This window comes from Porites lutea, chromosome 3 (genome assembly GCF_958299795.1).
Source record: "Porites lutea chromosome 3, jaPorLute2.1, whole genome shotgun sequence".
Classification (NCBI taxonomy): Eukaryota; Metazoa; Cnidaria; class Anthozoa; order Scleractinia; family Poritidae; genus Porites; species Porites lutea.
The window spans coordinates 39,740,873-39,753,046 of record NC_133203.1 but is presented as its reverse complement, the minus strand read 5'-3'; the positions used below and the strand labels follow the sequence as shown (position 1 = coordinate 39,753,046).

The 12,174-nt window shown below is 39.4% G+C and overlaps 1 protein-coding gene across 1 annotated transcript in view; it reads right to left on the bottom strand.

Moving 5' to 3' along the window:
* The window catches only part of LOC140932280 (uncharacterized), a 32,150-nt gene that overhangs the window by 8,022 nt on the left and 11,954 nt on the right, over positions 1 to 12,174 (bottom strand). The window contains exons 2-3 of the mRNA XM_073381902.1: positions 9,770 to 11,940; positions 9,521 to 9,689 (exon numbers count right to left, since the gene is read on the bottom strand). Of these exons, the coding sequence (XP_073238003.1) occupies positions 9,521 to 9,689; positions 9,770 to 11,940 (2,340 nt within the window). The remainder of the gene's footprint in view (positions 1 to 9,520; positions 9,690 to 9,769; positions 11,941 to 12,174) is intronic.

Sequence of the window (12,174 nt, the reverse complement as noted above, 5' to 3'; positions counted from 1 at the left end):
AGTGAATCCATAGCGTTTTTGTGATCATTTTGCGAGAAGAGTTGAACCTCCCGTGAGCGACCACCCAAACTTTGAAAATTCAGTGGTCGCTTTATACGAGGTTCTCAATGGGGTGGTGGCTTTTACGGTTATCGGCTAAAATTTTGGCTCTTTTACGGCTATCGGTTAATTTTTTTCAGTTACGGTTAAGGGAAAAGTTGAAAATTAACTTCTTTTGTTTAAAAAAGTTAAATATTAATTATCCTATATTTTTTTGTATCTTTAAATCAAAATAAAGGTCTTCGGATCATCTCGGGATGAAATAAGCTATTCTTTTGAAAAATTTTAACATTTGATAGATCATACTTTTTATAAAGTATTGCACTTCTGATATTATTTTACACATAGAAATGTCAACAGTCAATTTAAAAATAATCTTTGTGAAAAAAAGCAAAAGCAGACACGCGAACGCCCAACTCAAGACCGGGGCGCGACATTCATTATAACAGAAATGGCCGTTTTCACACTACAGAAGGATTATTCGTGTGAGACGGGTTATCCGTTTGATGATTCGCGTCAGATAGGTGATACGTCTTAATTTGGCAATGGAATAGTTTTAATTTGGAATAAACAATCCGCCTGACTTTTGAAGACAGGATTATCCGTTCCAGATAGCCTGTGTACAGCCGCCCCCTCCCCTCAGAAAAAAATCGGAGAAGAGGTGTCTGTGGGGAGGGCGCGACTGTACACAGGCTAGTCTCAGACGGATGATCCATTTCTAGGTCTAGTGTGAAAACGGTCAATAACAAAATTTCCGTGTCCAGTGTTTTTAATGATAGCGAAGGACTGTACGGAACGACTGTCTTGCCGTTGCCTTGTCCGTAGGCCGCATTATTCCGCGCGGCCGATGCCTTTCGGGTCATGTGGTCCGAGCGAGTTCGCCACTGAAATGTCTTGATGGAGATTGCGTGGGAAGACGCCGAACAGGTACAAGGCATGGCGATGTCTACCATAGCGTCCGAGAAAAACAGCGAATTGTTGTTTATCGGCAACGTGTTTTACAAACAGTGACATCTCTGCGTGTTGTTTCACTAGAGTTTTGAGGGCACGGCCTCCTGAAAATTGCAAATATTAATCCCCAGCAAGAAGCCACACTTTCGCTATGGAAAAAATTAGTTCCCCAAGAAAGCGCCGGAAATGGAGCCTAGGTCTTGGTTAACACCTAAAAGGCGCTTCCCCTAACGTGCGTACGGATTCACAATAGCCGGGAAATAAAAAACACAACCATAAGTGAGTTTAGTACCTTCCTTAAAAGGAGCAAATCTAGGGAACACTTTCTTTTACGGTTAACTCTTTTTTACGCTATTTACGGCTAACGGTTAAATTTTTTTAATTTTTACGGCTATCGGCTAAATTTTTGGCCGTTTTACGCCTATCGGTTAACCCCATTGAGACCCTCTTATACGAGCGCTTACGGAAGGTGCTGGCTTAAAAAAAAATTAGTCAACCCACAGGGGGTCTTTTCAGAGTAGAGGTCCCGACTAGGCTTTTATCGATTGTGCTAGCACAATTTTTAGCATAATTTGAGAAAAATAGCATAATTTTCCCCATTTTTTAAAACGTAGCACTGCTAGCATAATACGCATCTTTTGATATATAGTTATCGGAACATTTTTGGGTTTTGACAGGCACGTTGATCCCCAAATCCCAATTATACGCTGACGTTGTTCGATGTTTTAGCGGTATTTGCAGTTTACTGGGAGGGGCCTGGGACTAGGGTGTACGGGAAAAGGGAGCCCTTTGAGTACCATGGGGCAGGAACACGAACCCCTGAGAACGTCTGCGTGGGAGGCTAGTCCCATGGCAAAGGTCATGGCAAACCATGTCGGTCCCAATACCTCTTATAGGCAAGGCTACAAAATGACGTCAGGTATGCCAGCCGATTCGAGCGAAACCTTACAGCTCTCTCAGAGAAATGACGAGTCCCAACCAGCCACAATTACCAGAGACCGTTATATACTAGTAATAGTTGACACTAAAGCTGCCCCCGGCCCCGCGCTCTGTGCATTGTCGGTCACTATAGCATTCTTGCTCGGTAGTTTTGTAACTCTTTGGAATATACCGATTCATAAGGAAGATTTTCACACATATTTCTTACAATAGGTGAGATAAATACAGGAAACGCAAGGTTCCATGCACAGTTTCAGGTTGATTTAAAAAGCTTTGATCAAAGCATTCTCAGTTTCGAGAATAGTTTATTCTAAACCGTAAGAAAAGATTTAATTAGAAGTTAAATTTTTTCTGTCTTTACGTCATCCTAACCATTTCGTTCTTGCGGGCTCAAACAATAGAAACGTCATCATTACCTACTGATTCCTCGCGGCCCCCATTCAAGCCAATCGAGATTTTTCTATATTGACTGTTTGACTGTATATTTCAACTATAAGTACTTTTAAATGGTTAGGATGACGTAAAGACAGAAAATCCCGAAGGGACCGCTTAGGTAGATTTTGTGACAGTTATTGTGCAGTCACACTTCGATACTCTTTTGCGTTACGCAGTGACATTTTGTGGAGCAGTTGTTTTGAAAGTTATGGACCAAAAGACACTCGTTAAGCGCAGATGAGGTTATAAGGTGCGTTTAACTGTGTATATATAAACACTTGGCGAGTTTGCCAGACACGAGTTCACAAATCTTTGATTTATATTGGAAACCTTGCCAGACACTCTTTCTCTCTCTTTGACCGGAATAAGACTCAGCCCCAAACCCCCCAAACAAGCAAGACGAGTGAACAACGGCTAGCTTATCACTAGCAGATTGATGGACAATTACAGAAATTCGCCGACAATCAAATTCTGTGCTGACTTATTCCCTGCTCACAGATGTCCTTCCGTTATAAAGTTTCAATTAAGACTAGAATGCGCGAGCGCGGATCGATCAAACGTCCTTTTAATTTCTAAGGCTTACTTTCCGGCATATAAAATGAACTGAATGTAAAAAGTGAAAGAGAAATAGTGAAAAATTCAACTTATAATTAAATCTTTTCTTATGGTTTAGAATAAACTTTTCTCGAAACTGAGAATGTTTTGATCAAAGCTGTGTAAATCGAGCTGAACCTTGCGTTTCCTGTATTTATCTCACCTATTGTATGGACTTCATTATGAATCGGTATATTTCAAAGAGCTACACAACCAGCAAGAATACTATTGACCGACAATATACAGAAGGGGGGCAGCTTTAGTGTCAACTATTACTAGTTTTAGCATAATTTCCGTAATTTGGCCAAAAAAAGAGCTGTGCTACTGGCATAATATGCTACTTTTAATAGCACAGTCTATTCAAAGTAGACAGACTGCAAATTATCTTAGTTGCTAAAAAATATATATCTACGTGTCGCAACTGTTCATCAGTAGGATCAGGGGGGGGGGGGAAGAGACGAGGTCTGGTACCGAGAAACGATGTTCTCACAACTTGCAAAGCGGTCACCCCGCGTGGTGGTCAGCGGAAAATTGCAGTACTTTTCCCACAGTAAATATTTTTAGACTTTTTAGAAGCAAGAAGCGACCGGCAGAGGAAATCAGAAATGCTTACTGAAAAAATAAAAATTGAAAAAAATAATATCATGCATCTTTGTTTTTCTTGCATATCGTATTTGTCTTTCGGTACTGAAATTGCGGGGGAAACCGTGTTAGATCTTAACCAACAACAATGCGCTCGATCGATTTATAGGTTACATCGTTTTTGCCGGGTAAGGATAACTTTATGCTGATAAAAATTACTGGAGAGAGTGTCAAATTTATCGGAAGCAAGTAATTCAGAGAGCTTTATAAATATGAGCTTACAGCTCTACAATCATAACTGAATAAACATTCACACTTCACATCATTTCACTTCGTTTATTACGATCAGTCAACACCTTGAATCCAAAGTTAAAATTCAAAACGATCCTAATAAACAAATCACAACTACTACTGAAAGCTCTGTACCTTGAAGCGACTTTAACTTTCCTAAGGTTTGCAGCAAAACACTGCTTGATAGCTCAACTCTAGCTCTTCGGCGGTTCTTATCAGCTGTACGGATCGAGCTATAAGTTGCATATTCCAAACTCTGCAGAGGGAAATTGTTTAACAGAAAAAGAAAACCACACACTATGTCTAAAAAGCGACATAAAATCAATAAATTTGCGAATTACCAAAATATAATCGTGAGAAACAGTTCCGCCTTCGATCGCCATGTTTTTTGTTTCTTCTCAAGACCGTTGATCTATGGATTTTGACGTAATGCGCATGATCACTACACAAATCCGCTGGCAAGACCTTTGCTGATCGCTTTGCAAGTTGTGAGAACATCGTTTGAATTTCATTTAAGAGAATGTATGGGAAGTAGCTTACCCCCCCCTGAGTAGGATGCCTAAAATGCGTGCAATTCCACAATTGGTTTCGGCTCCATTAAATCCTATACCAATTACAGAACATTTTAGGAGGAGCCACCCACCATGTGAGCACAGTCACGGACAATGTATAAGTGAGGAAAATAACGCAAAGTAAAATTAAGACGTTAATAAACGAACTAAATGTACACGTCAATTAAATAAATAAACAAATAATGCGCGCGCTCAAAATAAAATTGTACGCGCACACGTACCGAGATACATCTGAAATACAACACTAGGTAATAAATAAGTAAAGTAAGGATACGATGGTGCAATTCAAGCCTGGATCGCTAATCTCATCTCCCGCAGGGCTGCACCATACTTCTCGACGATAAGACCATGGCGACTGAAGAATTTATTAAATGATTTCTGAAGTAGATTGGTTTCAAAGCCTTGCTGTCTGAGTCGTAATGAAAGTCCACGGAGTCTATTGATGAAGTCAACTTTGGACGTGCAAATTCTAGCATATCTCACCAGTTGAGATATATAAACACCGTAAGCTGGATTGGCGGGAATGTTGCTGGCCATATCAGGAAAGTTGACAATGCGAAATGCAAAGTCCTCTCTCTTATCGTAGATGCTGATACGGAAGGGTGTGTTTTCGCCAGTCTTGATATTAGTGTCGAGATAACACACTTCAGCCTAGTCCCGACACCTATGTCTTTTGAAGAAGAATTTGCTGCATGCAATTTCGATGTGTTAATCTCCATGTTGTCAAAAAAAGTTCTTCACATACTCTCTGAGAAGCGCAATACATCAGTCAGGCCCCAGTTGTTCAAATGGTGGATACCGCTATCCACTGTGGATAACGAAATTAGTTTTCATAATTCTTATCTACTAAATAGCGATTTGCCCGGTGGATAGCGCAGTGCTATCCAGCTTTTGAACAACTGGGGCAGGGCCATGCGTTAAGTGGTCTCTTATAAGAGGTTAAAAACGGTGAAAACGTTAAAACTGTCGCCCCAAAGAGTGGTCGCAGTCGATCGCTTACGAAAGGTGGTCGTTTACCAAGGTTCCAACTATAGTAATTTGAGTGGAAAATTTAGGCGGATGGATAGGTTTTCGCTTATGGGAGATGGTCGCACTGACTGTAAGCAGAATGTTCACTAACAATAAAATGGTCAAAAACAGTTTTCTCAGTATTCCTTCCTCGAAGAAAAGAGCGAGGACCATGGAAATGAGTTTGTAATTTGGATGTCAAGGATGTTTCAATATCATGTGTTCACCTACGAGAACAATCTACTTTCTTTTGTTTTTTCTCCTTCTTTGTTCTGCCTCTGTTCATTCCAAATTATTGGCCATATTTGCTCCTCCGAACGGATATTTTGCAGAACATAATAATAATAATAATCAGAATAATCAGAATAATTTTTATTTCTTTTTTCATTTTTTGATCTGACAGTAGATGGCATATAATTCAGGGACACCCAACGACTGTTTTCTGTAAAATATCTGTTCGGAGAGGCAAATGCTGCCTAGAATTCTCTATTGCTTGAGAACGGTTTAAATTTTCTAGATGACTGTTCCATTCATGTCAGGAGCCCATCTAATTATTTCCCTACGATTTTCTGAATTTTAATTCTTAACATTCCACTGCCCAGGTAAGGCTATTTTTCGTACAAAAAGGAAACTAAAATTTTCGGATTCAAAAATGTGATGGAGAGAGGAATCAGAAAAATTATCACTTTCATAATACGTTAAGTTGCATCTAAAATTTTCTGCAAAATAATACTGAAGCCCTTGTAATTTCGAAAAGACTCAAGTTCCCCTAGGATGACCGAACAGGTACAATTTTTATAGCGCCCCTTAGAATGCATTTCTAGAGATGTTAAAGTACTGTGGATAGCCAGAAAAACGACTCCAATGTATTTAGGAGGAAACCGTGGTTGGGTGCCCCTGATCATTTTCTTCGGAAAACTGCAGTGGTTTGTTGCCCCGGTCGACTGGAAACGCTTACCACAGCTTACCACCCCGGTTATGAAGATAGGGACGATGCATCCTGGGTGAGGATACTCCCATATACGGGGATGTGCCGCTTGCCAGGGTATAGTTTTTCGTCCCCGCCGTGTGCTAAAGAGTTTATATAATTTCGCGTGACTCATCCTAAACAGATTATATAATTTCTTGCGAGTCTGTCTTAATTATGAATAGGATATTGCATCTGCTACAAGTATACAAAAGTAACTGCAATTACCAACAAATGACTTTTAATTAAGAAAAACAGCATGTATCTTGTCCTCTGTCTTGAACAACTATGTAATACAGAGCTTTGACTCTCTATGCCCCTTTGAATGTACATGAACGGAAGACCAGGAAGGGGAGGGGGTACAGTTGCTCCGTAGCCCCCCATGTTTTGGAACCTGTGACATAGGCCACTTGCTTACCTACTAATGCATTGTCCCAGATCGATTACGGACCAATAGACACTGTGAAGATTGCAAAGAGGTTTGCTTGTGACAACGAACGACGCAAAGGGAATATTGGAAAATCCGAGTATGGGTATGCGTATGACTGAGTGGAAGATGAGCGACCCCCCACCCTCCCCCTCGTTTCAAAACGCTCTGCCGCCTCTGAATAAATATTCGGCTTTCTTTTTGTTTCGTTCGAGGAGTCAAACCTGACGATTACCTGACGTTTCGCAACAAAATCGGAGGCTGAAAAGGCACCTTGATTTAATGAAAACAAAACTTTCTATACAATTCAGAAATGTTTCAAAGACAAGTTGTTGGAGTTGAATTCTTTAAAAAGAATTGCAGTTCAGAAAAAGAAAGGCAAATTTGTCTTCATGCGTTTACTGCGCTTTTCACAAACATGCGAATTCTGAAGTTCAAAAGCCAACTGACGATTGCGTTTTTCGCTGCCGTCAATCATCTTAACGGACCTCTTAGGAAACAAAACTTTACTTTAACGGGTTCAAGAGGTCAAGGTTTGTGATTTGTGATTGGTGGATTTCGATCCGTTTTATGTGTTTCTGTGTTTCATGGTTCGTTGCTTGTGATCGTAATTATGATTGACGGCAGCGAAAAACGCAATTGCGAAGGCGGCTTTTGAACTTTAGAGTTCGCATGTTTGTGAAAAGCGCAGTAAAGTCGTCCATTAAACGTAAATGTTTTTAAAGCTTGATGGTCAGATCGTGCGGTTACGGAAAGAAGATAAACTAAAAATTATGACCAACGAAGTTGATGTTTTAATTACTTAATACAAATTTGAGTTGAAAACACAACTGACTATTTATAAGTAACCAAACGTACTGAAGATTATACTTAACTAAACTTTCTAAAACTCGCTAAGGCCATCCCCTTTTTTTTCTTCGTTTACCATCGAATACGTTTCCTGATATTGGATCGGTTGGTCCGTTTGAAAAAAAAAAACAACAAAAAAATCACAAGAAGTCTCGGAATACAAGGCCCTGGTACCCCAGAACGACGTTAAAAGTTAACATTAAAAAAATGTACAATATACTGTGAAAAATGTTCCTGTTCTTGTTCCTGTTTTTCTCTATGCTGTTAGTTACTATGCTCATTTTTCAGATTAAAGGAATTATTTCAAGTGAAAAATGGTGTAACTACGTTGTTACTTTTTTTTTGAAAATGCCAAAAATTTAGGTCAGTCAGACGACGGTAAACGGACAAAAAAAGAAGATGGCCTAATAATTTATAAAAAAAAGAATTAAAAAGAAATTAACGTTTATAATGAGCATCTTTACATCTGATAAAAACACCGCTACACTTTGCGTCCAACTTTTTTTGGACTAAAATCACCCTAAATCTAAATATAGGGGCAAGAATGAGTTTATCTATATTAGATAAGTTGAAGCCGTTCCAAAAATTCGTAGTCCTGTATTATCAGGTTTAAAAACTCGAGGCGACACTTCTGCTCGTTTTTTAAACAGTACGTAAAGAACCGAAAATAACAGAAATGATGAAAGAACGCGGAACAAACCCATAAAACCCCGAAACACCCTTAAATATATAAAAAATAGACAAAGAAAGGTCACAAAACACATGAAGATCTCAAATATCATAAATGAATCAATAAATATTGTATGCTTTATCTGTAATTGGAAAAACGGAGATTGAGTCAGAATGATGACTCACTAAAACGACCTACAAAGATTTTAGTGAAGCTTTTGCAGCGGAGCACCATGGGTAAGAAAATTTGGTTTTCTTAGTCCCGAAAGAGGCACTCTTTTATTTGTCTCAAACCGGTATGTGCCATCCAACACGGTATGGTATTACGATCTTGAGTCTTAACAGGTATACAATACCACTACCACTATTTAGCGTGCTAAACAGCGTGGTTTATTTGTACCACCTGTCTGTTGCACTGAAGGCCTTAAATCATTGTAACGCACTGTACGCGCAACTTCTGCAGTACGAGTTTTACATACATTGTGAGATTCGCTACCCAATTGAAGTGCATGTCCCTCTCAATTCAACGCGATATTGGCAACATAATGCTCAAAACAAAATAATTGTTATTGATATTCTATTCTCATAAACACTCACCCAAGGGAAATGAAAACTCATTCGCACTAAAGAATGATGTATTCGATAAAACGCTATAGAAACTGGCCTTAATAATTGTTCTTCTTGAAGCAAGAACCTTTAATGACCCTGCCGCAAAATTAAATGTTTGCTTCCTTGGCTAAACGGTTTATACATTAATTAAAATGAATAATATAATGACGTTAATAAAAAATTATTTTTCCCGGTAATGAAGGTCAAAAGGTGTAAATCTTGTTGCACTAACATCAACTTCTTCAGCCAAAGAATAAGACAGACTTTCCCCTCTGTGAGAATATTTGTGTGACCTTCTTGAAGTGTGCATTCTCTCACGTCTTCCAAGGTTTCCGCTTTTTATGAAACAGTTGCTATGAATTTCTCGTTATTAAGGCTTTTCCTCCAGTGTGAACACTTTTATGATCACTTGGGCTTTCGATTTGGATCAAACACTCCCTACACTGTTAACGTTATGGAGGCATCTCTCCAGTGTGAACTCGTTCATGCCTCCTTAGGCTTCTTACTTGGCTAAAACATTTGCCAGGCTGTTTACATTCCTAAGGCTTTTCCCCAGTGTGATCTCTTTCGTGGGTCCTTAGGTTTGACAGATGAGTAAAGCACTTGCCACACTGTTTACATTTATAAGGTTTTCCCCACTGTGAACTACTTCATGACTCCTTAGACTTACTAGTCGGCAAAAACACTTGTCACACTGTTTACATTTGTAAGGCTTTTCCCCAGTGTGAACTCTTTCATGTCTCCTTAGGTTTGATAGCTGAGTAAAGCACTTGTCACACTGTTTACATTTATAAGGTTTTCCCCACTGTGAACTACTTCATGACTCCTTAGACTTACTAGTCGGCAAAAACACTTGTCACACTGTTTACATTTGTAAGGCTTTTCCCCAGTGTGAACTCTTTCATGTCTCCTTAGGTTTGATAGCTGAGTAAAGCACTTGTCACACTGTTTACATTTATAAGGTTTTTCCCCAGTGTGAATTCTTTCATGTGCCCTTAGGTTTGATATGTGAGTGAAGCACTTTCCACACTGTTTACATTCATAAGGCCTTTCCCCAGTGTGAACTCTTTCGTGACTCGTTAGGTGTGCTAATAGGCTAAAACACTTTTCACATTGTTTACATTTGTAAGGCTTTGCCCCAGTGTGAACTCTTTCATGACTCCTTAGGCTTGATACCTGGGTAAAACACTTGTCACATTGTTTACATTCGTAAGACTTTACTCCACTGTGAACTCTTTCATGTGTCCTTAGGTTTGATACCTGAGTAAAGCACTTGCCACACTCTTTACATTCGTAAGGCTTTTCCCCAGAGTGAACTCTTTTATGACTCCGTAGGTTTGATACGCAAGTAAAGCTCTTGCCACACTGTTTACATTCATAAGGCTTTTCCCCATTGTGAACTCTTGCATGACGCCTTAAGTCTTCAGCTGCACTGAAACATTTGTCACATTGTTTACATTTGTAAGGCTTTACTCCAGTGTGAACTATTTCATGTCTCCTTAGGTTTGATAGCTGAGTAAAGCACTTGTCACACTGTTTACATTTATAGGGCTTTTCCCCAGTGTGAACTCGTTCGTGTCTCCTAAGGTTTCCTGCTATGTAAAAACACTTATTACATTGTTTACATTCGTAAGGCTTTTCCCCAGTGTGAACTCTTTCATGGCTCCTTAAGTCGCCAGCTTGACTAAAACACTTGTCACATTGTTTACATTTGTAAGGCTTTACTCCAGTGTGAACTCTTTCATGTCTCCTTAGGTCTCTAGTTTCACTAAAACATTTGTCACATTGTTTACATTCGTAAGGCTTTTCCCCAGTGTGAACTCTTTCATGGCTCCTTAGGTCGCCAGCTTGACTAAAACACTTGTCAAATTGTTTACATTTGTAAGGCTTTACTCCATTGTGAACTCTTTCATGTCTCCTTAGGTCTCTAGTTTCACTAAAACATTTGTCACATTGTTTACATTTGTAAGGCTTTTCCCCAGTGTGAACTCTTTCATGGCTCCTTAAGTCGCCAGCTTGACTAAAACACTTGTCACATTGTTTACATTTGTAAGGCTTTACTCCATTGTGAACTCTTTCATGTCTCCTTAGGTCTCTAGTTTCACTAAAACATTTGTCACATTGTTTACATTTGTAAGGCTTTTCCCCAGTGTGAACTCTTTCATGGCTCCTTAGGTTTGATAGCTGAGTAAAGCACTTCCCACACTGTTTACATTTATAGGGCTTTTCCCCAGTGTGAACGCGTTCATGTCTCCTAAGGTTTCGTGCTATGGAAAAACACTTATTACACTGTTCACATTCGTAAGGCTTTTCTCCAGTGTGAACTCGTTCATGAGGCCTTAGGCGAGATAAGTGAGTAAAGCACTTGCCACACTGTTTACATTCATAACGCGTTTCCGTAGTATGAACTCTTTCATGACACCTTAGACTTGCCACTCGATGAAAACACTTCTCACACTGTTTACATTTGTAAGGCTTTTCCGCAGTATGAACTCTTTCATGACTCCTTAGGTGGCCTGCTTCAGTAAAACATTTGTCACACTGTTTACATTTATAAGGCTTTTCCCCAGTATGAATTCTTTCATGTTTCCTTAGGGTTCCTGCTTCACTAAAACATTTGTCACACTGCTTACATTTATAAGGCTTTTCCCCAGTATGAACTCTTTCATGTCTCCTTAGGTTTGCTGCTTCACTAAAACATTTGTCACACTGTTTACATTTGTAAGGCTTTTCCCCAGTATGAACTCTTTCATGTCTCATTAGGTTTCCTGCTTTACTAAAACATTTGTCACACTGTTCACATTTGTAAGGCTTTTCTCCAGTGTGAACTCGTTCATGTGTCCTCAGGTTTCCTGCTTCACTAAAACACTTGTCACACTGTTTACATTTGTAAGGCTTTTCCCCAGTGTGAACTCGTTCATGTGCCCTAAGTGTTCCTGCTTTGCTAAAACACTTGCCACATTGTTTACATTCATAAGGCTTCTCACCAGTGTGGACTCGTTCATGTTCTCTCAGGTGTTCTGGACCACTAAAACTTTTGTCACAGTATTTACAGTCATATGGCTTTTTCCCAGTGTGAACTCTTTCATGTCTCCTTAGGTGTCTTGCTTCACTAAAACACTTGCCACAATGTTTACACGTAAAAGACATTTGGCTAGTGCTTCTGGTATCGTCTTCTGGTTAAGTTTCCTATCAATATAATAAAAGTTGGACATTGCGGAAACTTTGCAGGAAGTTTAACA